General features: G+C 44.4%; 2 protein-coding genes across 27 annotated transcripts in view; one reads left to right on the forward strand and one right to left on the reverse strand.

Annotated features, from left to right (window-relative positions):
- Positions 1-26,041, reverse strand: part of ZSCAN5A (zinc finger and SCAN domain containing 5A) — a 91,697-nt gene that overhangs the window by 47,765 nt on the left and 17,891 nt on the right. For 2 of the 24 annotated variants that reach the window (XM_055104332.2, XM_055104321.2), the window contains exon 1: positions 1,634-2,135. The exons of 21 other annotated variants lie outside the window; for them this stretch is intronic. The gene's annotated coding sequence lies outside the window, so the exon portion shown is untranslated. Of the gene's footprint in view, positions 1-1,633; positions 2,136-10,036; positions 10,139-26,041 lie in introns of those variants that run through there. One more of the 24 variants, XR_010110937.1, reaches the window with a different exon arrangement.
- Positions 2,273-26,041, forward strand: part of EDDM13 (epididymal protein 13) — a 39,960-nt gene continuing 16,191 nt past the window's right edge. Inside the window, exons 1-9 of one of the 3 annotated variants that reach the window (XM_014342903.5) lie at positions 2,273-2,357; positions 5,533-5,550; positions 7,703-7,726; positions 14,435-14,461; positions 17,860-17,913; positions 18,350-18,367; positions 20,317-20,322; positions 25,425-25,433; positions 25,801-25,827. In XM_014342903.5, coding sequence (XP_014198389.2) covers positions 2,273-2,357; positions 5,533-5,550; positions 7,703-7,726; positions 14,435-14,461; positions 17,860-17,913; positions 18,350-18,367; positions 20,317-20,322; positions 25,425-25,433; positions 25,801-25,827 — 268 coding nt within the window. Of the gene's footprint in view, positions 2,358-5,532; positions 5,551-7,702; positions 7,727-14,434; positions 14,462-17,859; positions 17,914-18,349; positions 18,368-19,557; positions 25,881-26,041 lie in introns of those variants that run through there. The other 2 variants (XR_010110940.1, XR_008622177.2) reach the window with 2 other exon arrangements.

Raw genomic sequence — 26,041 nt, forward strand, 5'->3', positions numbered from 1 at the left:
GTTTCCAGTTTTCTACATTTAAAACATTTTTAAATTGAGGTAAAATTCCTCAGTTTAGCTGCTTGCCTAACACAGCCCAATACGCAAAACTAAATTGTATAAACTTGAACATAAATAAGTTATAATAAAAATAAAGTAATAAGCACTAAAAGCTCATCACTTCCTGGTTGTGGCTCCCCAAACATGGTGGCGGTGGTGGTTGGTGTGGGGTGGGTGGGGCAGGTGCTACTGTGTAAACGATAGGGACCAGAGATATTGCTAAATATCCCACAAAGCGGAAGACAGCCCCCACCACAAAAACGATCTAGTCCTAAATGTCAGCTGTGCCAATGGTGAGAAATCCTGATCTTCCCTAAAGCATGAGTTCCTCATGAGCAAGGCCAGTATCTGACTCATCTATGTCCCCAGATCACAGTCTGGCAGAGCGGATAATGCTAAAGAATATTAATGATGTTCTACATCCCAGGCATTTGTTGCATTTAAACCCTAGTGTTATGAGTTAGGGACTATGATTATATTTGATAAAGCAAAGAAACAGCTGTGCTGGTAATGAGGCTGCTAAGGAAGGATGGAAAATCGAAACGTAGGACTAATCAGAGAAATCCAAATATGCTCCCCCAACCAATCACAATGGCCTCTAATTAACCACTGCCAGCTTCCTTATGCCAACGGCCTCCAACCAGGCACTCTTGAAGCCTTCCCTTTCTTTCACTATAAGCTTTCCCACTACCCTGCCTGCCTTTGAGTCTGTGCCAAACACAAATGGTGTCAGTGGACTCCCTTATTACAGCAAGCTCTGAATTAATAGCCTTTGCTTGTTTTCATTGGGTGGTCTTTACTTCCGCATAGCACCGGATGTGAAAAGCCTTCTGCATGTTTTACACCTTGTTTCTTCTGCTCATTATAACAAATCCTGTAGTATCACGTTTTCCTGGTGATGAGTTGCCAGGACCATGTGCTCACAAAGGAGGGGAGCTCTGAAATATGGCAAATGGCCAACAAGAACTCTCCCCTCCAGCCTAGTCTGAAGGATCGCTGAGGTATCCCCTAATGTACATGAGATGGTCCAGCTCATACTAGGGATTGAAACATAGATAGCACCAGAGATGGCGGCAGGAGAGAGTCCCCTGCAAGAGTGGACATCCCTCCACACCTGGAACTCTTTCCTTCCAGGACACTACACACAACCCTCTGTTTCTGTCAGGCTTGAAGGAAGTACCACAGAAACCTTCAGAGCTTAGATAGACCAGTGGTCTCTACACTCTGCCTTTATTCCAGGAGTCCAGAGGGATACTGGGTCAAGTTCATATCCCCACTGACAGCTAAAGTTCTTGACTGTCCAAGCAATTTCTAAGAATTACCAGTGGAAACAGTTAGTTCCCTGTGGCTGCTATGAAAAATTATTACAAACTTAATGGCTACAACAGTACAAATTTACTATCATACAGCTGTGATATGATAGTATCACATGAGACTGGAAATACCATTATCCCAACTTTATAGATCAAGAAAATGAAGCACAGAGTGGTTAAGTAACTTGCTCAGGGTACATAGCTAGTAAGTGCTAGAGGTAAGTATAAACGTAGACATCTTTGGAAAGGAATATACACAAAAATGTAAAAACAATACTTACTTCTGAGTAGAAATACGATAGATGTTGTTTGCTTGCTTTGTTGTTTTTCTGAAATTTACAGTACGTCTAGGACAGGGGTCCACAAACGTTTTCTATAAAGGGCCGGACAGTAAATATTTTAGGCCTTTTGGCCCAGATGGTCTCTGTCACAACTACAAAGCTCAGCCTTGCAGCCTGAAAGCACCTGTAGACAATACATAGTGAAATTGCATGGCTGTGTTCCAATAACACTTTATTCATGGACACTGAAATTCACATTCTATATAATCTTCATGTCATGAAATATTTTCTTTTGTCTTTCCCCTCCAACCATTAAAAAAGGTAACAATTACTCTTAGCTCATAGGCCCTACAAAAACAGGAGGAGGGCAGGATTTGGCCAGCAGATCATAGGATGACAAGCATCACACTCAGCATGAAACCGTTCTAAAATGTTGCTTTAAGATGAAAAAGCAGATACAGTTCTTTGGTCAGCAGTTGGTGGCGTGGGCACAGGTCTGGAGACCTGCCAGCCTCCAGGCAGGCTAGAGGGCAGGTGTGGGCAATTAGTTTTGTCCCTGGAGCCTGGGAAGACGGTGGGTGACCAGAGAGTCCTGTCTATCCTAAGAGGAGAACGTTCAGCCCAAATCCCAGCCCCGTTATGCACAGATCAGAGCCATTTCTGAAAATGTCGCTGCTGATTCTGCTTTTCCTGGGATTGGCAGAAGCCTGTACTCCTCGTGAAGGTAATGCTTCCAGCTACGCCCTGTGTCCTCTATGTATTTTCTTACAACTTGGGAGGCTCTCGTGGGCTGGATTCAGAGAGAAGCTCCTGGAGTCTAACAGACTTCTTCTTGCTTCCCATTTAGACATTCACATTTCCCTTGATGGACACGGTGGGGTGAATGAGTCTAGGTTGCTAGCCCCTGCCCTTGGAGATACACTTGTGTCTGCATCCTGGTTTCTATCACTGATTCTTTGTGGCTTTGGGGAGACATTGCTTCTGCGAGCCTTGCTGTCCTCATCTGGCCAACGGGGCTCACAAGAATCCCCAGTTCATGGGACTGTTGCATGTCATTGACGAGCTTATGTTGTGCAGTGCCTGGAAGTCAACATTACTATAGTTAGATAATTCTAGTGAGACTCCAGACTTTTGCGACGTAAAGACACCAAAGAGTATATTGGGAAGAGGACTTGGGTCTTGCCGTAACTCTGAGTTCCCATTTCCTCATTCGATCCACAAATGTTTATTCCTGGTTCTTTCCACGGGCTTGATGCTGGGAATATAGTGATGAAAAAGACAGACAGAAATAGTTCTGTCTTCATGGAATTCTCATGCTAAACAAACACATTCTAGTGTGGGGATTCGGAGATGGCCTCTCTAGAAAAGTCACATTTGAGGTAAGGAATAGGAGCTGGCCAGCTGAAGAGTTAGGAGAGACTATTCCAGGCAGAGACTTGAATATGCAAAGGTCCTGGGGCAGAAGGCACTGAGTCCCTTCATCAGAGAGAGGCCGGTGTGTCAGGAACGTGGTAGACAGAAGGAGGGGCATGGTGGTGGGACTGTTACAAGTAAGAAGAGACAGGAGGCAGGAAACAGAATAGACAGGGGCATGTGGGTCACAGGAAAAATTTTGGATGTTATCCTAAGGGAAAAGGAAGGTGTTAAAGGGTTTTCAGCAAAGGAGTGTCATATTTAGGAGTGTGTGTGTGCATGTATGTGTGTTTCTGTGTGTTTAAACAATGTGTCTTGCCCTCAGGAAAGAATGGGTTAGGTGGGAATCAGATTAGGGGCAAACACACAAGTTAGAAAACATTTTGGTCATCAGGGTGAAGATGGGGATACGTAGAAGGTTACGAGGCACTGAGGAAACAGCTCACAGGATTGAGTGATGGGTCAGATGCTGGTGGTTGGGGATAGAGAAGCATGCAGAAAGGCTCTCTTTATACATACATGTATTTGCAACTGGGGAATTGAGGCTGCCCTTAACTGAGATGAGAAAACTCTGTAGAGGTCGGGCGCGGTGGCTCACACCTGTAATCCCAGCACTTTGGGAAGCCAAGGCAGCTGGATTATTTGAGGTCAGAAGCTCAAGACCAGCCTGGCCAACATGGCGAAACCCCATCTCTACTAAAAATACAAAAATTAGCCAGGCATGGTAGTAGGGGCCTGTAATCCCAGCTACTCAGGAAGCTGAGGCAGGAGAATCGCTTGAACTCAGGAGGTGGAGGGTGCAGTGAGCCGAGATCCTGCCATTGCACTCCAGCCTGGGAAACAGAGCAAGACTCTGTTTCAAAAAGAAAAAAAGAAAAAAAAAAACTCTGTAGAGGAACACGTTTTTAAAAAAATTTTGAAATTATTTTAGACTTAGAGAAAAGTCACAAAAATTAAGTTTCTGAATATTCTTCACCCAGTTATCTCAGCTGTTAACATCTTACCTAACCATAGCACAATGACTAAAAGCAAGACCCAACACCAGAACAAAACTATTAAAGAAATTACAGACCTCATTCAAATTTTACTAATGTTTCTACTAATAGAAAAACTATTCTATTTGAGGATCCAATCCAGGATCCCACCTTGCATTTTCAATTAAGTTTTTGTTTTGTTTTGTTTTGTTTCATAAAATCCAGCTCTTGCTCAACCATGTTGCATTTTGTTATCCCATCTCCTTTGGTCTTGTGATTTGTCCTTAGCATGTGTGATTGAACCTCCTCAATCTTTGTCTTTCATGACCCTGAAACATTTGAAGAGCTCTGATCAGTTGTTTTGCAGAATTTCTCTCAATTTGGGTTTGTCTGAAGCTTTCTCATGATTGGATTGAGACTATGCATTTAGGGCAGGAATACCACAGAAGTGGTCTCATACCCTTCCCAGGGAATTATATCAGGGACCACATGATGTTGATGTGTCTTATTACCCATGGTGTAAACTTTAGTCCCTCGGCTAAGGTGGTGTCTGCCAGGTTTCTCCACTGTTAAGTTACTATTTTCCCCCTTTGTAATTAATAAATACGCTGGGGGAGAAATTTTGAGGCTATGCGAATACCCTGTTTCTCTTCCAATTTTTGCCCATTAATTTTAGCATCCATCTGTGGATCTTGCTGCAGAAATGATTGCTACAGTGCTTCTCCAATGGTGATTTTCTATTCCCCTTATTCCTTCTACATATATTCAATGGACTTTCTCTGTAAGGAAAAGCTGACTTTTCTTCCCCATTTATTTATTCAAGTACTGTATTTACTTATATCAGTGTGAACTCAGGGATATTTATCGTATTGGTTGGGTGCAGTGGCTCAAGCCTTTAATCCCAGCACTTTGGGAGGCCAACGCAAGAGGATCACTTGAGGCCAGGAGTTTGAGACCAGCCTGGGCAATATAGTGAGACTCATCTCTACAAAAAATAGTAAGAATAAATAAAAAGTATTGCATTAACAGATTATTTTTTGATGGATAGGAGTGTGATGACCACAGATTCTTTTTTGAACAGGCTAAGCTTGAAGCACCTGTAAGACGTTTGGGACATCCATAGATAGCAAGTTCTGTGAGAACAGTTTGGGGTGTCTAGTGTACTCTTATACCAGAACTTCTCTTCCCAATCAGCCTTGCAAATACCTACAGAGCAGGGGCTGAATCTGATTTATCTGTGTCTCCAACACCAAACATGGGCCAATGCCCAGAGCATGTACCATGTGAATGTTGGTTGGATGGATGATGAACGAATGGACTTATCGATGGATGGATGGGCTGATAGATGGGCCCGAGTAGCTTTATTGATAGCAGTGAGTGGGTCAGCTGATCTCCAGGGACACTTCTATCTCTGGTCTTCTTGGTTATTGCACTGATCTGAGTCTAATGCTGATTTCTCTCTCTGCTCCCTGCTCCCGTTGTGAACCGGCTGGCTGATGCTTTTGTCTCCAGTTGCAACTAAAGAAAAAAGTAAGAACTGTGGAACCCCCAAGTCTGTATTTTCATAGCTACCTCTCCTAAAATTCTTTTCGATCTTGCAACCTCTCTGGCAATTCTGGGGAAGGGTGGCACTTGGATCTGGTGCACAGACCTGCCATGGGGTCTGGACATGACTCAGAAAAGCAAACCACCTTTCTATTGTTGTCTTACAGTGATGCTCACAACGAAAAGAGCAGCCCTCCTTCACTCCTTTGTCTGGGGAAGAGAGGCCTATTGGGAAAATGAAGAGCATTTATCAGGGAAGAGAGATGTCGGGCAGATCTCCATTAGAATAACACCTTGGCTTATGTTTAACACCAGCTGGTGGTTTGCAAACTTCATGGTCTTAGGGCCGCTGAACACGCGAAAAAAATTATTAAGGATCTAAAGAGCTCTCTTTTTTTTTTTTTCCAGTGAGGGTTATTTTTATTTATTTATTTATTTTTGAGACGAGCCTCGCTCTGTCGCCCAGGCTGGAGTGTAGTGGTGCGATCTGGGTTCACTGCAACCTCTGCCTCCTGGGTTCAAGTGATTCTCCTGCCTCAGCCTCCCGAGTAGCTGGGACTACAGGCTGCACGCCACCATGCCCGGCTAATTTTGTATTTTTAGTAGAGACAGGGTTTCACCATGTTGGTCAGGCTGGTCTCGAACTCCTGACCTCAGGTGATCCGCCCACCTCGGCCTCCCAAAGTGCTGGGATTACAGGTGTGAGCCACCGTGCCCGGCCAAAGGTTATCTTTATTGATATTTACCTTATTGTAAATTCAAGGATTTTTAACTTAAAAATATTTATATTTACAAATATTATAAATATTTACAAATACAAATACTTATATTTACAAAAACTATTTCTATTTACAAATAAGCACATAAAAAGATGCTCAACCTCATTAGCCATCAGAAAAATGGAAGCCAAAGCCACAGTGAGGTACCACTTCACACTACCTAAGGTGGAGAAATCAGAACCCTCATATGCTGCTGGTGGGAATGTGAAATGATACAGCTGCTTTGGAAAACAGTCTGGCTGTTCCTCAAAATGTTAAACACTGAGTTACTCAGCAATTCCGCTCTAGGTATGTGCCCAAGATAAATGAAACGTAAGTCCACACAAAAACCCGTGCACAAATGTTCAGAGCAGCACTATTCCTAAGAGCTAGCAAGTGAAGGTAATCCTAGCATGCATCCATTAATGAATGGAGAAACAGAGTGTGGTCTATGCATACAATGGAATATTATTCACCCATAAAAAGAAACAAAGTTCTGATGCATTCAACATCGTGTGTGAGCCTTGAAAACATTATTCTCAGTGAAAGATGCCAGTGATAAAAGATCACATATTACCTGATTCCGTTTACTGTATATGAAATATTCAGGATAGGCAAATCCACAGAGACACAATGGACATTAGTGATTTCCAGGGGGTGAGGGGTGGGGGAATTTAGAGACAATGACTAAGGGGTTCAGGGTTTATTTTGGGGTGATTAAAGCCTCTAAAACTGGTGTAGTGATGGTCGTACAAGTCTGAGTATCCTACAAACCACTGAAATGGGTGAATTGCATGGTATGTGAATTATATCTCAGTAAAGCTATTATTAAAATATCTATTACTGCATTAAAAAAATAAGGATAATAGAGACTCAGAAGGAAGGAGGGTGGCAGGGAGGTGAGGGATGAAAACTACCTTTTGGGTACAATGTACATTACACAGATGCTGGTGCACTAAAATCCTAGACTTCACCACTGCACAATTCATCCATGTCACCAAAAACCACTTGTACCCCTAAAGCTACTGAAATTAAAAATATTTTTTAAATAAGGATAATAAATATACATACTGACATAAATAAAATGTTTTAGTGAAATGGCTATTTGTTTCCAAACCAAAAAAGTTTAGTAAGAAAGGTATTATTTTACATGTTTGCAAATCTCTTTGACATCTAGTTTAATAGAAAACAGCGGAATTCTCATTTCTGCTTCAGTCTGTCACAATGTGCTATTTTGTTGTTGTTGTTGTTGTTAGCTTTATGTATTTGTTTATTTTGGAGACGTAGTCTTGCTCTGTCGCCCAGGCTGGAATACAGTGGCACGGTCTCGGCTCGCCACGACATCTGCCTCCTGGGTTCAAGCAATTATCTTGCCTCAGCCTCCCAAGTAGCTGGGATTATAGGTGCATGCCACCATGCCTGGCTAATTTTTGTATATTTAGGAGAGACAAGGTTTCACCATGTTGGCCAGGCTGGTTTTGAACTCCTGACCTCAAGTGATCTGCCCACCTCGGTCTCCCAAAGTGCTGGGATTACAGGAGTGAGCCGCCCCGCCCAGCCACAATGTGCTATTTTGGTTGAAGCAAATGAAAATCTAATCTCACACAGATAAGGAGTTGGAAAAGGGAAGATCATGCAGACCCGTTTTAGGCAGAGTTCTCCAGAGAGACAGAACCATGAAGATATACATATAGATATATATATAGATAGAGATATTGATAGAGATATTTGAGAACAAATTTCTTAGGGGAATTAGCTCACTCAGTTGTGGGGTCTGCAAGCTGCAGAACCAGGAGGGCCAGTAGTGTGGCTCAGTCCAAGTCTGAAGGCCTCAGAACCAAGGAAGCTGATGGATGGTCTAACTAACTCTCAGTCTGAGGCCAATGGCCTGGGAGCTCAGGGAGCTGTTGGTTCAAGTCCTAGAATCCCAAAAGCTGGAGTAACTGGAGTTCTGACATCCAAAGCCAGGAGAAGGGCATCCCAGCTGCAGAAGGGAGAGCAAGAATTGACCCTTACTCCACCTCTTGGCTTCAGCTGGGCCTCCATCCAACTGGATGGTGCTCACCCACCGTGAGGGTGGATCTTCCCTACCTAGTCTTCCAACTCACACCCCAATATCCTCCAGAAACACCTTCACAGACACACCTGGGGCAGCCCAAACATTCTAATCAAATGCCAAACCACTCAGGCTTCCCTTTCAGCAGAAGACGGATGGACTCAGCGCCTACTGAAGCATTGAGAATAAATGTCTTACTGCTATATGGGTGCCTTAGTCAAGCTGACACCCCAAATCAACCATCACATCCCCTGAAAGGGTCTCAGGGACCACCTCCCACCCCCACCAAGTAGTCTTTGGATGATACTTTAAGAATTTCTGCTCCAAGTCACATGGAGGGGAAAAAGATCTCTTTTTTTTCCACCCCTACTAGACTGCAAGACTGTAAGTTCCTAGAGGGCAGGGACTGTACTTTACTCAATCTGTTTATTCCTATAGCCTAGCAAAATTCCTAGTGCTCAGTAGGACTAAATAAATGGAAAGAGCCTTGCAAAATGGAAAGGACTGTGGGAACATAATTTAATGCTATTATTTCAGGTTGAAAGGAGATAAAAGGAACCAATATTAATTAAGCATTTAGCATGTACTGAGAATTTAAAATACGTCATGCAATTTAATTTTCAAAATCGTAAGTGTCCCATATGGGGTCTGAGGTTTCCAAAGCTCTGAATCCTCACACTGGACCATCATCATGAGAATCACATGGGAAACTTTAAAAATATTTAATCCCCACACCAGACTTGGTGAGCTAAAATGCCTGCAGATAACATTTTGGGTTTTTTATACCTAAAAAGCTAGCCTATGTTAGTTCCTTCCTATCTTCAAAAGCTGAACCTTCTAAACCTAAACAAATGCAAACATCTCATGATCCACAGTTTTTGTTTCAATTTAAAATATTATGCTGTTTTAATCAAAATGTTTTATGTTAATTATTTTATTAATATTTCAATTAACAAAATAGTATTTACATAAACTTTAATTACATTTAAATTACTAATTAATTATTCAATTTAAAACATCATGTTATTTTCATTTAAAATAAGATTTCCAGGGTTCAGAATTAAAGAAGTTCTCAAGGTTATACTGGAAAAAACTCCTTCCCAACCTATTCACTCATTTCCCTTCCTCCAAAGAATCTGATATTAATTATTTCTTCCAGATCCTTCCAGAGATATTTTATGCAAGTAGAAACAAATGTGTATTTATATATTCAAAGTCTTCTTGTTTCTATTTTTACAAAAAAGACAGCGTATTATACACACTGTTCTGTATGCACCTTACTTTTTTCACTACTTCCAGAACATGACTCTGTGTCAGTTCATAAGGAGCATCCTCAACCTCTTATTTATATGTTTTTGGCTGACTAATATTTCTTGTATGGAAGTCCACAATTTGCTTGACCAGTCACATACTAATGGCCATTCAGGTTGTTTTCAGTAGTTTGCTCTTTAACAATCCTTCAAAGAAAAATTCAGCTTACATGAAATTAGACATATAGGATATATATCAATGTAGATCTACATATTTATATCTGTAGGATTATACATGGAAATATGTAGAATTATATCTATATATAGATATATATTTCTTTATCATCTAGATATAACCACTGTCGTAGTCTGTTTTGGGCTGCCATAACAGAATACCTGACACTGGATAATTTATAATGAATAGAAATTTATTGGCTCATGTTTCTGGAGGCTGAGAAGTCCAAGATTGAGGGGTTGGCATCTTGTGAGAGCCTTCCTGTTGTGTCATCCTATGATGAAAGGACAGAGAGAGAGACAGAAACAGAGACAGAGAGCTCAGAGCTTCAAGCCCTTTTATAACCAGCATTTATCTATTCATGAAAGTTGAGCCCTTGTGACCTAAATACCTCCCATTAGGCCCCACCTCCCAACACTGCTGCATTTGGGATTAAGTTTCCAACACATGCTGTTTGGGGTACACACTCAAACCATAACACATACACATTTGACCCTTGAACAATGTGAGAGTTAGGGGCACCAATCTCCAGTGCAGTTGAAAATTCACATATAACTTTTGACTTCCCCAAAACTTAACTACGAATAGCCTACTGTTGACCAGAAGACTTACTAATAACATAAACAGTAGATTAACATATATTTTGTATGTTACATATATTACATGCTGATTCTTACAATAAGGGAAGCTAGAGAAAAGAAAATGTTATTAAGAAAGAGAAAATGTTTACTCTTCATTAAGTGGAAGTGGGTCATTATCAAGGTCTTCATCCTTGTCATCTTCACAATGAGTAGGCTGACCAGAAGAAGGAAGGGGAGGGGTTGGTCTTTCTGTCTCAGGGGGTGGCAGAGGCAGAAGAAAATCCACATCTAAGTGGATAAGTATAAGTGTAACCATGTAGTTCAAACCTGTATTGTTCAAGGGTCAACAGTGTGTGTGAGTATGTACACATATACATTTACGTATTTATATAAATATATATCTGTAAGATTAATTTCTGAAACTGCAAAGTTAAAGAAGGGTTTCTAACACTCGTGCCACTACAATGCTATCGCTGTATTGATCTTTGTCAATTTTATGTGACAAACTACATAAAAATAGTGTCCCATATAAAGATCGCACTCCATATAACAACAGGCAAATAAATGTTCGATGAAGGAATAAAGAAATGCATGTAAAAATTAACAGAGATGGATGATGTTAATATTAATTCCACTCTCTTCCTTGCATTTTCCATGTTGATTCACTGGCTCCTGGCTCTGCTGCCCCTTCCAGTCAACTAAGTCATATCTCCTTCTCCCTACATAAATGGGGAGCCCGCCCTTCAACCTAGAGAAGGAAGGGAATGAAGAGAGAGGCAAAACTGCTGACGATCACATTCAACCTGGGGCATATTCAGATGTCCTCAATTCAAACATGACCTCTTCACCCAGAATCTGCAGATTGCCCGGGGTGGGAAGGGTGCAACTGGATGGTCTTTGAGGAGGCCGACAAGCCTCTGTCATTAGGTCTAAAACTGGGTGTGCTGTCAGAGAAAAAGAGAACCTGTGTGGTGTTCTGGGAAATAGCTTTGATCAGATTTTCAGTAGGATCAATGACCTACCACAATCTAGGGGCCTTTGCTCTAGAATGTACACCTGGGTTAGATTGTGTGTATTTGGTGGGTTTTAGATGAGAAAAATATGGTACAGGGTGGGTAAGATGTCTTCCTTTCCCAGAATTAACATCCAGTCTCCGGTTGAGAAGTGGAGATGACACTTGGTTATTATGGAGAACTTCCTTATGCTAGAAATTCAGGTGGAGAAGGGAGGGTCTGGATTCCCCAGGCCACTGGTACCCATGAAGTTTCTGACTTTAGGGTAAATGTGCCTCCAAAGGGGTCCAATGCACTTAGAATGAATTGCAGCTCCCCATTCTGGTTCCCTAACCTATCTCAGGACCTATGGGGTGCAATGAGGTACCAAGGATGACTTAATTCCTTTCATATTCTCTCTGAACCTTCATTGGCAATATGGTTCCCACTGGCTACCATCGGTCCTGTCCTTCCCGCTGCTTGCCTGCCAACAGTGCTGAAAGGTAAGCTTCTCATTCCATCTCTTTCCCTTTGGGGTCTGTTTGCCTTTGTCCAAAAGGGATCATTGCTGCTGAACTTCGACTTATGTTTCTTCTCTGGTCTGTTCACAGCTTAGCTTCTAATAGCAGAACTAGTAAAACCAAGTGTGGAATTGTCCTTTGATGAACAACAACAACAACAAAAGCCCTTTTACTTGTCTCCCCTCAAAGCCACTTGTCCAGAAATTGAGCACTCTTTCATGGTCCGCACATGGCTCAAGGAAAGCTATTAGGTCTGAGAGCTCAATTCAGGTTTACCTGACATCGATAATAATATTTGGTTAGACACAATGACTTACATCTTTGCTTTCTGAGGTCAGGTAGTAAAAGCCACCATCATCGCTGCCTATTTAATAATTCCTAGAGATAGCAATCTGGAACAAGTTAGGTGGAATGAGACCACGGCTTTGTCACTGAGTTTGCAAGACTCGGGGGCACAAGGCTAGGTCAGGAAGTGAGATGATGACTTGCAGAAAGGGTACAAGGCCCACATTAGGCACCTTTGCATTTGGAGACTAATTCTGCTCCTTCCTAGGTGGGGCAATTTTAGAGAAATCACTTCACCTCTCTGTGCCTACTTTGCAAGGTTAAATGAACTTAGGGTTGCAAAACATTTTCAACTCCATAAATCCAGACTTTACCACCTCTTTCTGATTCCATGTCCCTGCCCCCACCACACACACACACGTACACACCCTTATGTATGAATCCAATACTATTATCATCATCATTATTATTACTTACTTCATATTACTATTTCTAACTTTACTAAATGTTACCTTGAGCCAGGAGCTAGGCTAAGTACTCAGTCTGCATTATCTTCCTTCTTTATTGACACAGCTCCAAACAGGAAATAATATCTCCATTTTAAAGAGCACAGAGAGTTCATTCATCATCCCAAGGCCACCCACTTAGTAAAATGTATAGCCTGGATATCAGCCATTCAATGCCCACATCAATATTCCCAACAACGTTAGGCATTAACTACCAGACGATTTTCAGTGATACCAAGAAAGGTGTTGCGAGCTCCATAAATACAGCACTTTCCACTAGCAAACCCAGTGGGATTCTTCAATACGTAGCAAGCCTCGCCCCAGTTAACGTTCCTGTTTTGCAGATGAGAAAATGGAGACTTCTAGAAGAAGTCAGAGAGATCTGAGTTTGAGTTCCTGCTTTTTCACTCACCAGCTGCACAGGTCTCTGCAAATCACGTAATTCCTTGGAGGCTCACCTGTCCTCACCAGCAACATAGGGACAATATCTGATCTCAAAGGGCTGGTGTGGGGTAAATAGAAGGACAGAGCTTGGCTCCTCTTTCTAGAGGCAACAAAGGATCATCTTTTCTTCCGTTCCTAGCATGAATGAAGAACGGTTCATGATTGCTGTCCCAACCTCTTTCTCCACTTTGGACGCTCTTCCCTGCATCAAATGCACGAGGGTCCCCAATAATCTCACAGCGTTCTGAGTCTTAGTCCCTGACTGCTCACCATGCATGACCCCTTGTGGATTCTACTTCCCAATCTGTTCCCAGCCCCCAGCATCTGACCTCGTTTTTGGTTTTCTAATTATGGCTTCGTCTTTGTGACCTCTTGGGGACAACATTCTGGACCACGCATGTAACCTTGGCCACCATGCTGACTCTCCTGGATGGGCTGCCATCAGGGATCGTAGGTAAGTACCTTGCCACTTCACAATGCCCCTGGACTGTGCACTTTGGCGGGAAATTTTGGGCTTTGCTCTAGAATGTACACCTGGGTTAGATTGTGTGTATTCATTGGTGGGTTTTAGATGAGAAAAATATGGTGCAAGGATTTTGAGCAAGAATTTCTGAGTATCTAATCTGTGCCTGGACTCATGCTTCGGCAATGGGAGCCCAGAGGTGGATCTGATATGCTCATTCTTTATAAACTCAAAGTCTGGTGGGAAACAGAGATAAGCAAACAAATTAGATTAGGGACAAGTGATGCTTGCTGTAATTTTTTTTTTTTTTTTTTTGAGACAGAGTCTTGCTCTGTCACTCAGGCTGGAGTGCAGTGGCGCAATTGTGGGTCACTGCAGCCTCTGCCTCCCAGGTTCATGCCATTCTCCAACCTCAGCCTCCTGAGTAGCTGGGATTACAGGCACCCACCACCATGCCAGCCTAATTTTTGTATTTTTAGTAGAGATGGGTTTGATCATGTTGTCCAGGCTGGTCTTGAACTCCTGACCTCAGATGATCCACCCACCTCAGCCCCCAAAGTGCTAGGATTACAGGCCTGAGCCACTGCGCCTGGCCTTGCTATGATTGATAGAGGTAGGAACGGGGATTAAGTGGGAATAATGAGGCATCATGACTGAGGCATTATAGCCACACTTCCTGAAGAAGAGTTTGTTACATCTGTTGAACTGGGGGAAATCCATTAATTAGGAATATTTCTTTCTGCTGCATTTGCACATCATGTGTTGTCTTCTTCCTCAGGTCTCATGAGCAGACTGTCACCAGATGGTAAGTGTCAGGATTGTATCTTTTAAACCTGGTCTTTCTCTTGTCCGCAAGGTAATGTAGACTTATTGAGTCATTTATGCTTTTAGGTAGAGTCTAAAGAACACTTCAGGTATTATCCAAGCACATGTTTTGTTTGAACTTTGATGTAATGAAAATCTTTATTGCTATATAAGGTTACAGCTAGAATTTTGCCTAATAATTATTATGCTGTGGAGTTTTTTAAGTTTTATAAATAGCATATGCACATGGGAAAATATCGAGGAAACATAAAATGAAAGTCAAAATCATTCTCTTCACCACATTCCCGGCTCTGCTCTCTAGAAGCAAGCACCATTTCTAGTCTCACGTGTATTCTCCCCAGAAATAGTCACACACATGTATGTACATCCTTAACTCTTCAAGTTAAAAGTACTATGTGTTTTAGTGATATAACTTTACCTCTTTCAAATACCTGAAAAATGCTTCGTGTGTACTCCCATAATTTAATGAGCCTCTGGTTCATGTACATTTAGTTTTTTTTCTAATATATATGTTTTTAGTTGTTTCCTTTCACCCCATTGACTGGGATTCCTAACATATTTTGATTTGTTTTGTTTGTTTTAATTTTTTAATTATTATTATTATTTTTGTATTTTTAGTAGAGACAGAATTTCACTATGTCGGCCAGGCTGGTCTCGAACTCCTGACCTCGTGATCCGCCCGCCTTGGCCTCCCAAAGTGCTGGGATTACAGGCATGAGCCATCGCGCCCAGCCCAGTTTTGTTTTATTTTGTTTTGATGTTATTATAAACAGCGCTATAATGGAAATCCTTATCCAGTCATTGCTTTTTTATTTTTGCAAATTCCTATCTGTTAAGTTCCTAAAAGGGAAATGGCTGGGTCAAAGGGTATCTGCCTTTTAAATCTGGACAGATGTTTAACAAATTTGCATCTTCATATACAGCCTGTGGGGATGCTTGTTTCCCCACACCTTCAGCAGCATGGGATATTATCTAACTTTTCATTTATTTATTTAGAGACGGAGTCTCGCTCTGTTGCCCAGGCAGGAGTGCAGTGGTGCGATCTCAGCTCACTGCAACCTCCGCCTCCCGGGTTCAAGCGATTCTCCTGCCTCAGCCTCCCGAGTAGCTGGGACTACCGGCGCCCACCACCACGCTCGGCTAATTTTTGTATTACTAGTAGAGATGGGGTTTCACCATGTTGGCCAGGCTGGTCTTGAACTCCTGACCTCGTGATCCTCCTGCCTCGGCCTCCCAAAGTGCTGGAATTACAGGTGTGAGCCCCGCACCTGGCCCAAACTTTTTATTTTTGATAATGTGGTGGCCAAAAAACACGCCCCCCCATATTTTTTTCATAGACGGACTGAACCCCAACAGGTGTTCTTGCTGCATCTATGCACCGCCAGAACCCCCACACCTCCCATTGTTCAAATGGACGTACAGCTTTCTCCTTAAGTCAATAAACTTGAAAAAGTTGCTTTATACCGCTTGAGTAAGTGGTCAGCCTCATAAGGAGGAGACAACTGTGAAGATAAATATCATGAAAACAAAACGTGATTAAATTATAACTAGACACTGTTTTCTGCCAAGGCTCTTTGTGTGAAGGTTGTTCTCGCTGTTCGGTGGAAATAAACACTAGCAAGTGTTATGAGTTAAAGATGCGTTAGTGCCATTTTGAGAATTTCTCTCTGGTTGAAAGAGAATTGGAGGGAGAAAACCTTTCTCACCATGTGGTACCCAAGGAGTTCAAGCTGAATCTGTGTCCACCTGAGATCTGCTCGGCGTCACTAAGCACTCATCTCTCACTGCTAGAGATGCCCGGCAGAGCAAATGCTAGCGGGGCTTCCCAATACATGCATATCTGGAATTTCCACCTGGCTCCACTATTTACCAGCACACACCACCCAGGACAAGTCTGTTTTCTTCTCGGTAAACCAGGATTCGCAGCACGCACTGCACAGTGTGGTTGTGAGATTATGATAAAATGCCAGAAACACTCAGATATTAGGGAGCTGGTGAAAGTGGATTTGACTCCCTCCCACCCCCACCATTCCATGGATTCTGGAGTCCAAAGTCTTCCTTGTGGTTTCTGTTACTCCTGTGATGACAGTTTCTGAGTTTTGTCCATCTTAGGTGGTGAAACCACCATGCACTTTCTCTGTTTTCCCATCAACCTGGAAGTAGAACTCTCCTCCTTGCCCATCAACCTGGAAGTAGAACTCTCCTCCTTGCCCATCAACCTGGAAGTAGAACTCTCCTCCGGGGGTTCCCCCAAGAAATGTGTTGTGGGAAACATTTTAAGGAAACCTATGACTGAGTTTTGACGGAGAGTGTCAGGAACAGTCAGTCCAGCCTCGAGCACATGGTTCCTCACCTTACCGACTCTGCTCACCTCTCCTTTTCTTCCCTTCCCTTCCCGCCTCTCCTCCCTCCCACATTGCCTGCGGAGCTACACAGTCTCCTCCTTTTAACAAGCACAATAATTCAGTTCTCCCCCACTCCCATCCCCCCAAGTCCACCTAACCCATAAATATCAGCCCTCTGTGCACCAGAAGCTTCCTCCTTGGAATGCAGCCGGACTTTATAAAAAGCAAAACGTTCTTATTCCACATGTGAAATGCCTGCCACGAAACCAAGTACCAATCGAATGTAGCCACTGTCAGGTATAATAATGGCAGGGAGTTGAGGCGGATGTGGAGGAAGTCACAGACTCATGGGGCTAGAAATCATCTGAGTCATTAAACAGGTGGGGAAACTGAGGGCTGGAAGGAGGCAGAGCATCAGAGGCAAGGTGGCCACTAACAGTAGATTCATTCAGCACCTTAAATCAGCCAATGAATTTCCAAGTATCCCTTTGCATGGATTCTTTTAATCCTTATAACTCCTCTAAGAGGTGTAAATGCCACAAAAGCTACAGTGACCAGCTCGTCCCAGGACACTTCCAGTGTTAGCTCTGAAACTCTCGCATCCTGGGAACCCCTTCAGTTCTGGGCAGACCAGGAGCGTGGGTCTCTTATTTATGATTCCACTTTTCTGATGAGGAGACTGAGGCACAAGGAGATGGAGTGAGTTGCTGATGGTCACGAGGCTGGTGTGGCAGAGCCAAGAAGGGAGCACAGGCCCAAATGGGTCCATGGTGTCCGCTGTTCTTAGGATGAAGGCTGAGGCCCTTAAGCTGACCCACAGGGGTCTGCATCACTGAGCTCCAGATACTCTCCAGCCACGTCTTGTACCACGATCACCTACCATCATGCCCCTGAGGTGGGCTCCTTCAAGCCCCCGGCAGCTGCAGGCTCCATCCCGCCCAGGAAGACGCCCACATCGTTCCCTCTGTCTGCGACACTTTCCTGCCTCCTCTTCCAAATTTCTTCACCCAGCTAACCCCTGCTCATCTTCCAGGTCTCAGACACAACATCACTTCCCTCAAGATGCCTCCCCTGGTGTCCCCGCAAGGTCAGCAACCATCGCCCCCTTATAGGTTCCCATGGAACCCAGCAGGTCTACCTAGAATACTCATCCCAACGAAACCCCACCTTTGATGCTTTTGCTGTCTGCTTCTCTCTGACTAGTCTGTGAGCTCCCTGAACAGCTGGGTCTGGCCTGCCTTGCTTTCCACTGCACCCTCCATACCTTGCGTGATGCCCAGCACACAGGAGATGCCTCATAAACATTTGTTAGAAGGCGTGACTAAGTGCTTAAGTCTGTGTCTTCACCTGTAAAATGAGTGAGTTGGGTTGCCTCATCTCACGTAGCATTTCCACCTCTGCTCTCCTCTGACTGGTCAGGGATGCTTAAGTCAGTGGTGTCTGGGACCCGTGTCTTAATGTTGATTTCTCTCTCTACTCTGCCCCTCCGTTGCAACCTGGGCTGCCTATATTCTCGCCTCCAGATAGGACAGAAGAAGAAAGTAAGTACTGTGACAGTTTTTGTCTCTGAAATTAGATTCTCATAACCACCGCTGGGCCTTCAAACTCCTTTAAGAAAATGCCAGGGAAGGGTTGGTCCAGGCCCCAGTGTTTAGCCATTCACCTGGCATCAGGAGCATCATCAGTACAGATTCTGCCAAAGAATCTAAGCTATGCTGTGCTGGTAAATGTCTAACAACCACCTCTGCAAGGGGAGAGTGGGAAAGGGAGCCCTGGTTTGTAGCGACTGCCACTTCCCATGGTGTAAATACTCTGACCATGCCTGATTTCAGGATGCTAAGGGTCTGAGAGCTGCATTGGACAATTCCTAAATTTTAGTAATTGTCTCTTGTAAGCTAGCTTCAGCACCTCACTAAGTGTAAGCTATGTCTTTTTTTATTTGGTGTAGAAATTGCTCCAATGCGAGGGAGCTTACCCCATTCATTCCTCCAAAGGAAAAATGATAGTCTGGGGGACAGAAAGGGGCCAGGCCCTTTACAGAGGGGAGGGGAAATTTCAAGGAAGAAAGATGGTGGAGCAGTCTCTTCGGAAGACAGACGTATTTATACTCTAGTTCGGGTAAGACGGAGAGAGACCCCTCTTCCCATAAGTACTGATCCTTGAGGCCAAAGACTTGTCCATCTTTTAGTACATGTCCTAGAAAACTGTATGGCACATAGTTGGACCACACAAATGTTTCTCTTGTGTGTGGTGGTCTGTTTGTTTGTTTTTGGGTTTTTTTGAGATGGGTTCTCACTTTGTTGCCCAGGCTGGAGCACAGTAGTGCAATCATAGCTTACTGCAACTTAGACCCCCCAGGCTCAAGCAATCCTCCTGCCTCAGCCTCCTGAGTAGCTGAGACTACAGGTGCACACCACCATACCCAGCTAATATTTTACATTTTTGTAGAGACAGGGTCTCACCATGTTGCTCAGGCTGATCTTGAACTCTTGGGCTCAAGCAATCTTCCCATCTCGGCCTGCCAAAGTGCTGGGATTACAGGCAGGAGCCACCACTTCTGACCCTCACAAATGTTTCTTGTACCTCTAATTCATGTTATTTTTGCTCATTAGAAGGAGCTGAAGAAAATGAATACTGGAGAACCTGCCTCTATTATATAACTGAATTCTCCCAAGAGCACTGGTCAAATGGAACCCAAGTTATAAAGAGTGGTTTCCCCAAACTGGCTAATTATCTGAAACTTTTTCAAAAAGACAGATTTCTTTGTTCTACCTGGACCTTCTGCATGAGAATACCAAGGGGTGGGTCCCAGGAATCTGTCCTTTCAAAAGGTTTCTCAGGTGCTTCTGATGGTTTGGCTCAGATGGTTTGAGAACTACTGAGATAAAGTAGGACTCAGCAGAAAGGCCCACTGCTTGTTTTTATAAATAAAGTTTTATTGACACACAATCACACCCATTCATTTAGGTATTATTTGTAGTTGTCTTTGTGCTCTAATGGCAGAGCTGCATAGTTGTGACTGGGGCCATGTGGCCTGCAAAGCCTACACTATTTACTGTCTGAGCCTTTAGAGGTCAGACATTTGTTGACCTCTGAGCTAGAGCAGTGCTTCTCAGGGTCTTTGTTTAAAATTACGGCCTAGGACCCTACTTCATATCTAAAGACGGAGGATGTCTGTGATGGAACTCTAAGCTCTTGAGTTTGCTTCCCAAATGGTGATTCTTTGGGTTGAACACGGTGGCTCATGCCTATAATCCCAGCACTTTGGGAGGCTGTGGTGGGAGGAAGGCTTGAGCCCAGGAGTTTAAGATCAGCCTGGGCAACATAGGGAGACCCCCTGCTCTATGAAATATAAATACATAAACAGTTTAAAATAGTTTTACGATATTGAATGGAGGAATAATTGAATGTCCTATACTGCTGATTCTATTCTCTTGCTCACTCTTCTCCACACTGACTCCCCGAATGCTGGTTCTGCTACTTCCTCCAGTAAAAAGTAAGTTATTTTTCCTTTCCTATGGGTCACTTGGAAGTTTTCAGGTGCTGGGAAGAAGAGGCAACTATCCAAAGAAGGGAATCTTTGGATAGTTCTTCTCAATGTAGAACACAAGTTGAGAGGGACCCTCCATCTGCTGCTCCCCTCTCTGAAGGGGTTTCAGGGTGGGCTGCAAGCCCCAGATTGTGTGGAGAGCCGCGAGGGTGTGTCTGGGATACGGTGGGTCTGGGGCTACATGCAGGACTGAGTATGTGAGCCCTTGGCATATCACGTCCCCGAGCTCACAGGACCGTTGCCCCAGAAGACAAGAAAGCATTGAGTTGTACATATTTGTTGGGAGGGCCATTGAGAAGAGAACCAAAGAGGGGCGCCTTGCTCCTTCCTCAAGCTCCCTCCTGACCCTCGGGGGAGAAATGAGAGAGAACCCTGGAGACTCAAAGGGATGCTCTAGTATGTTCCTAATCTCTGGAAGATGAATCCCCACGGAAACTGAATACCTGGGGCTTCTGTCCACCTGGATTAATGTGTCTCTAAAGGAGTAAAGTCTCAAAGAAGCATCTCGAGTCACCCACCCTGGGCCCCAGCCTATCGCATTAATCTGGAAGACACTTTATTTCTCTTTTTTGGGAACATCTGTTTTGAGAACCACAGGGTGGGAGGAGCTAGGAAGAAGGTGTTATTAATTTCTTCCTTTTCCTCTCCTCTCGGTGCCTCCACTGCTGCCCAACAATGCCCACTGGATCTTCTGCTCCTGGCATCTCATCTCAACAGCACTGAAACGTAAGAGTCTTGTTTCACATTTGACCCCTTCTGTTTTGCTCCTGTTCTCATCTCTGCCAAGGGAGGTCCACTCTTAGCCATGGATCAACTCTCAGCTTTTGACCATCTTTTTTTTTTTAAACTCAAGAACTGGGAAAAAATAGCTATATTACCATCATCTTCAAATAGATGGGATGTCTCATGGAAACCAATCCCTCCTCGAATCAGGCATTCATGTAATGCCATGATGAGGATGGTGATGACAGTGACGGAAATTTACAAAGAGCTTTCTAGGTGCCAGGCGCGAGGCACCAGAGCAGCACTTTTCAATGTGTTATGTGTAGTTATTCCCCACAACTTCTTCACAAGGCAAGTATTATTCATCTGCACTTGACTGAGGTATAAAGGTTAGGTAACTAGGTCAAGGCTGGGCATCCCAGCAGTGACAGTGGGTTACGGATCCTGGGCTGCGTGACTCGGCTGCTTAACCACGGTGCTGTGCTTCCTCCCACTGCTGTGTGGCTCAGACTTATTTTCCCCAAGAACATCTCTGACCATTTCATCATGCTGTTCCCTGAAAAAGTCACTGTTTGCCACAAGTGGGTAACACACATCTTTTAAAAAGTCTTGAAATGGTAGTAAAATATACAAAACATGAAATTTACCATTGTAACTTGTTTTCATTTTTTAGAGACAGGATCTCGCTCTGTTGTCCAGGCTGGAGCACAGTGGTGCAGACCTCCTGGGCTCAAGCGATCCTTCTTTCTTAGCCTCCTGAGGAGCTGGGACTACAGGTGTGCATCATCACACCTAGCTAATTATTTTTGGGTTTTTTGTCTGTTTTTACTTTTTTTTTTTTTTTTTTACTTTTTTGTTTTGCTTTGTTGCCAAGGCTGGTCTTCAATTCCGGGGCTCAAGCAATCCTCCTACCTCAGCCTCCCAAAGCACTGGGATCACAGGCACAAGCCACTGCACCCACCTTAACCACTTTAAAGTGTGCGATTTAGTGGCCCTTGGTACACACACAATGGTGTGCAACCATCACCACTGACTCCAGAACTTTATAATCACTGCCCCACCAAAAAAAAAGTACCCATTAAACAGTCAGTCCCCATTCTCCCTCTGACCTCAGCCCCAGCAACCACCATTTCACTTTCTGTCTCTGCAAGTTTGAGGATTCTAGGTACCTCATAGAAGTAGAATCGTACACGATGTGGTCTTTTGTGTCTGGCTTCATCACTCAGCACAGTGTCCTCAAGGTTCAGCCACATTGTGGCCTGTGACAGTGCTTCACTCCTTTTCATGGCTGAGTAATACTCCATTGCATGGATAGACTGCATTTTTTAATCCAATCATCCACTGATTGAATTTTGGGTTGATTCTACCTTTCAGCTGAGGACACACTCTTCTTTTGGTCCACATTCAAAGCCATCTAAACCCCAGTTCTGAGACACCATCCTGTCCATGCCCCACACCCACCTCCAAACCCCACTTCTATGCAGCTTGAGCCTCAGTGAAACCCAAGACATCCTGATGTGAAAAAACAAATTGAAAAATGGTATCCTGCAGCTCAAGAGCACGTTCTGGGTACCAGGCATGGTTGTTAAGTGCTTGACTCATGACAGTCCCCAAGTCATCGTCCTTGTTTTACAACTGAGAACACTGTGGTAAGAGAGGGAGAGTCGCTTGCTCATGGTCACACAGCCAGTCAGGTGCAGAGAATAACTTAAGCCCAGTCTGGATCCCAAACGGTGCTATTAAACAATGCAAACTCAAAAGTGTTCAAAGCGGCTCAGACTAACGAGGTCCCTGCCTCATCCCTACACTGGAAGTATTATCATTATAATTGTATGTTGTATATATTGTAAGGAAGATAAAATTATGCTAAGAAAGGGAAAGAGGAACTGGCAGAGAGTGTGCACTGTGGGCGCCAGTCCTGACTGCACCACTTTCTAGTTCTGTGGGCTTCGGACCCTCGCCTCCTGAAGGGCTCAGCCCCCTGGTCGGTACAATGCACATAATAGTTCCAGCCTCATATGGTTGTGAGGAGTAAACAGGATCATGCACTTGGCAGGATGATTCCCAACTGGGGAGATTTCGCCCCTCAGGGGACACCTGGCAATGCCTAGAGATATTTTTGGTTGTGAGGACTCAGGGAGGTGGTAGGGGAGGCTAACGGCATCTAACGGGGGGAGTCTCGAGATGTTGCTACACATCCTACAATGCACAGGACACCCCACCCCCACAACAAAAAAACTATCCAGCCCCAAATGTCACTCGTCTGGAGGTTGAGAAACCCCCGCTGAATAAAATGTCTGGCACGGGATAAGAGCTCAGCAAGGGGCTGTGAAGACCGCCTCATTTACCTTTGTTCTGAACACTCCCATGTCTGCAGGAGGCCCCTCTGCCTTGCTCCTTTCGCTCCTTTTCCCAGGCCCTTCTCCAGCCTCCGTCCTCATGCTGCACTGACAGCACTTTGCAAACTGAAAGCAGACCCAGCAGGAACATCCCAAACACCTGCCTAAGGGCCCACCAGGTGCCAAGCAGACCCAGCCCTGCTCCAGTAACGAGCAAAAGCCAAACCCAGCAGGAAAATCCCAAACACCTGCCTAAGGGCCCACCAGGTGCCAAGCTCTGTACTGGGCGATTCACGTGGGATCTTTCTCCCAGACCCTCACATTAACCCAGGATGCAAGTGGTTCGGTGGAGACAGCCTGAGTTTTAAGGCAAAGAGGCCTGGGTGGGAACTCTACTCCCATCATCTATAATGTGGGCGTAACTTACCCAAACTCCCTTAGATTCTATTTTCCTACCTGATTAATGGAGATAATATTTTTTGCTTGTTTGAGAATTCAATGACATAAGGCAGGGATCAATCAGCATTTTTTTTTCTGTTTTCTGTAAAGCGCTAAATAGTAAATATCTTAGGCTTTCAGGGCCAGGTGGTCTCTGCTGCCACTCACTACTCAATGCTGCCTTTGTGGCCTGAAAGCAGCCACAGACAACACACAGTGAATGGGCATGGCTGTGTGCCAATAAAACTTTATTTACAAAAGCAGTAGACAACACATTGTGAATGGGCATGGCTCTGTTCCAATAAAACTTCATCTACAAAAGCAAGTGTCAGGATGTCCACCCACCGATGAATGGGTAAATAAAATGTGTCTATTCATACAATGGAATGTTATTCAGCCACAAAGAAAGTGCTGACACAGGACACAACATAAACGCGCCTTGAAAACACAGTGCTCAGTCAAAGAAGCCAGACACAAAAGCACATAGGGTATGACTCTATCTCTACGACATGTCCACAGCAGGCAAGTCCACAGATAGGGAAAGCAGTTTAGTGGTTGCCTAGGACCGCGGGAGAGGGGGGTGAGCCCAGAGAGATGGGGAGTGACTGCTCAGGGGCACCAGGTTTGGAGGCAATGGCCAACGGGTACACGGTTTCTTTTTCAGGTGATGAAAACGTTCTAAAATTGATTGTGGTGATGGATGCACAGCTTTGTGAATGTCCTAAAAACTACTGTCTTGTACACTTGATGGGTGAGTCGTAAGTTATGTGAATGATATTAATATACCAGTCAAGTTGTTATTAAAAAACAAAGTTCAGAAAACAACAACGGGTGGTGGGATGGAATGTGCCACCCCTGGATGAGTATGTAGGTGCCTACATTAGAGTGACACAAAATACATGGAAAAAAGGCCTGGCATGGTAGCTCACACCTGTAATCCCAGCACTTTGGGAGGCTGATGCGGGCGGATCACCTCAGGTCAGGAGTTCTAGACCAGCCTGGCCAACGTGGTGAAACCTCCGTCTCTACTAAAAATACAAAAATTAGCCGGGTGTGGTTGCTGGTGCCTGTGCTCCCAGCTACTCAGGAGGCTGAGGCAGGAGAATCGCTTGAACCCGGGAGGCAGAAGTTGCAGTGAGCCGAGATCGTCCCACTGCACCCCAGTCTAGGCAACAGAGCAAGACTCCGTCTAAAAAACAAAAAACAAAACAAAAACAAACAGAAGAGATGGGAATGGCGTGGCGGCTTCCTTCCCAGCCTAACCTTGCTGCGGTGCAAATCCTGCAAGTCACTGCACGTCCCTGCAACCCACACGAAGCAGCCTCTGACTGTTCTGCGCTGTTCACTGTGGCATGTCCTGACTACTCAGCACGACCCACCCAGGGCTCTGCTCTCCTGTGCTCCCATCGCTCTGTCTTCTGATGTTGTGATTTTTCCCTACATGTGGCCTCCTCTTCCATGGCTCCTGGGAACTCCACACTCTGGGCCTGTCTGCTCCCCTGACCTGTCTTGCTTCCTGGACCCCATCTCCTGGATGGACATCATCAGAGATCCTAGGTAACACCTCACTCCATGCCTGCCCCGGGACTCTGTAGGAAGCTGGTTTGGGAGGAATGCTTTTTAGGGCTGGGCAGGGTGGTGGAAAGCTGAAAGATGGATCTGACAAGCTCACACCCTCACGTCAACTCACAGTCTAGCGGAGGTGGGGAGATGGAAAAGTAACAGGCAGTTAAACTACAACAGGAATCTGTGTGGCACGGGGGGAGGTGGCAGTGGGGACAGTGTGCAAGAGGACGATGCGGGCAATCCAGCAGGGCTTCTCGGAGGAGGAGTGGCTTGGGGCGAGCCTGCTGGACCTGCTGGTCTGGAAGTGTTTATCATGCTGTCCCTTCTGACTCGCGTTGTATGCCCCTGTCCTCCTTAGGCTTGCTGAGCCTCCAAGTACTGCATGGTAAATCTGGTGACTGCTATTTCGTGTTCACTCCTGTGCACAGAAATATACAGGTACTGGTTTTTTCTATGGTGGGGGGGCCCTTAAATATCATCAGACCCTACACTCTTTATCCGTATCATCATCTGCATCATAAATGTTTAACATGTTTTTATTTGTCCAACAGATATTAACTGATGTTAGCTCTCCTGTACCAAATGTTATTCTAGGTGTT

Source organism: Pan paniscus, chromosome 20, assembly GCF_029289425.2.
Source record: "Pan paniscus chromosome 20, NHGRI_mPanPan1-v2.0_pri, whole genome shotgun sequence".
Lineage (NCBI taxonomy): Eukaryota > Metazoa > Chordata > Mammalia > Primates > Hominidae > Pan > Pan paniscus.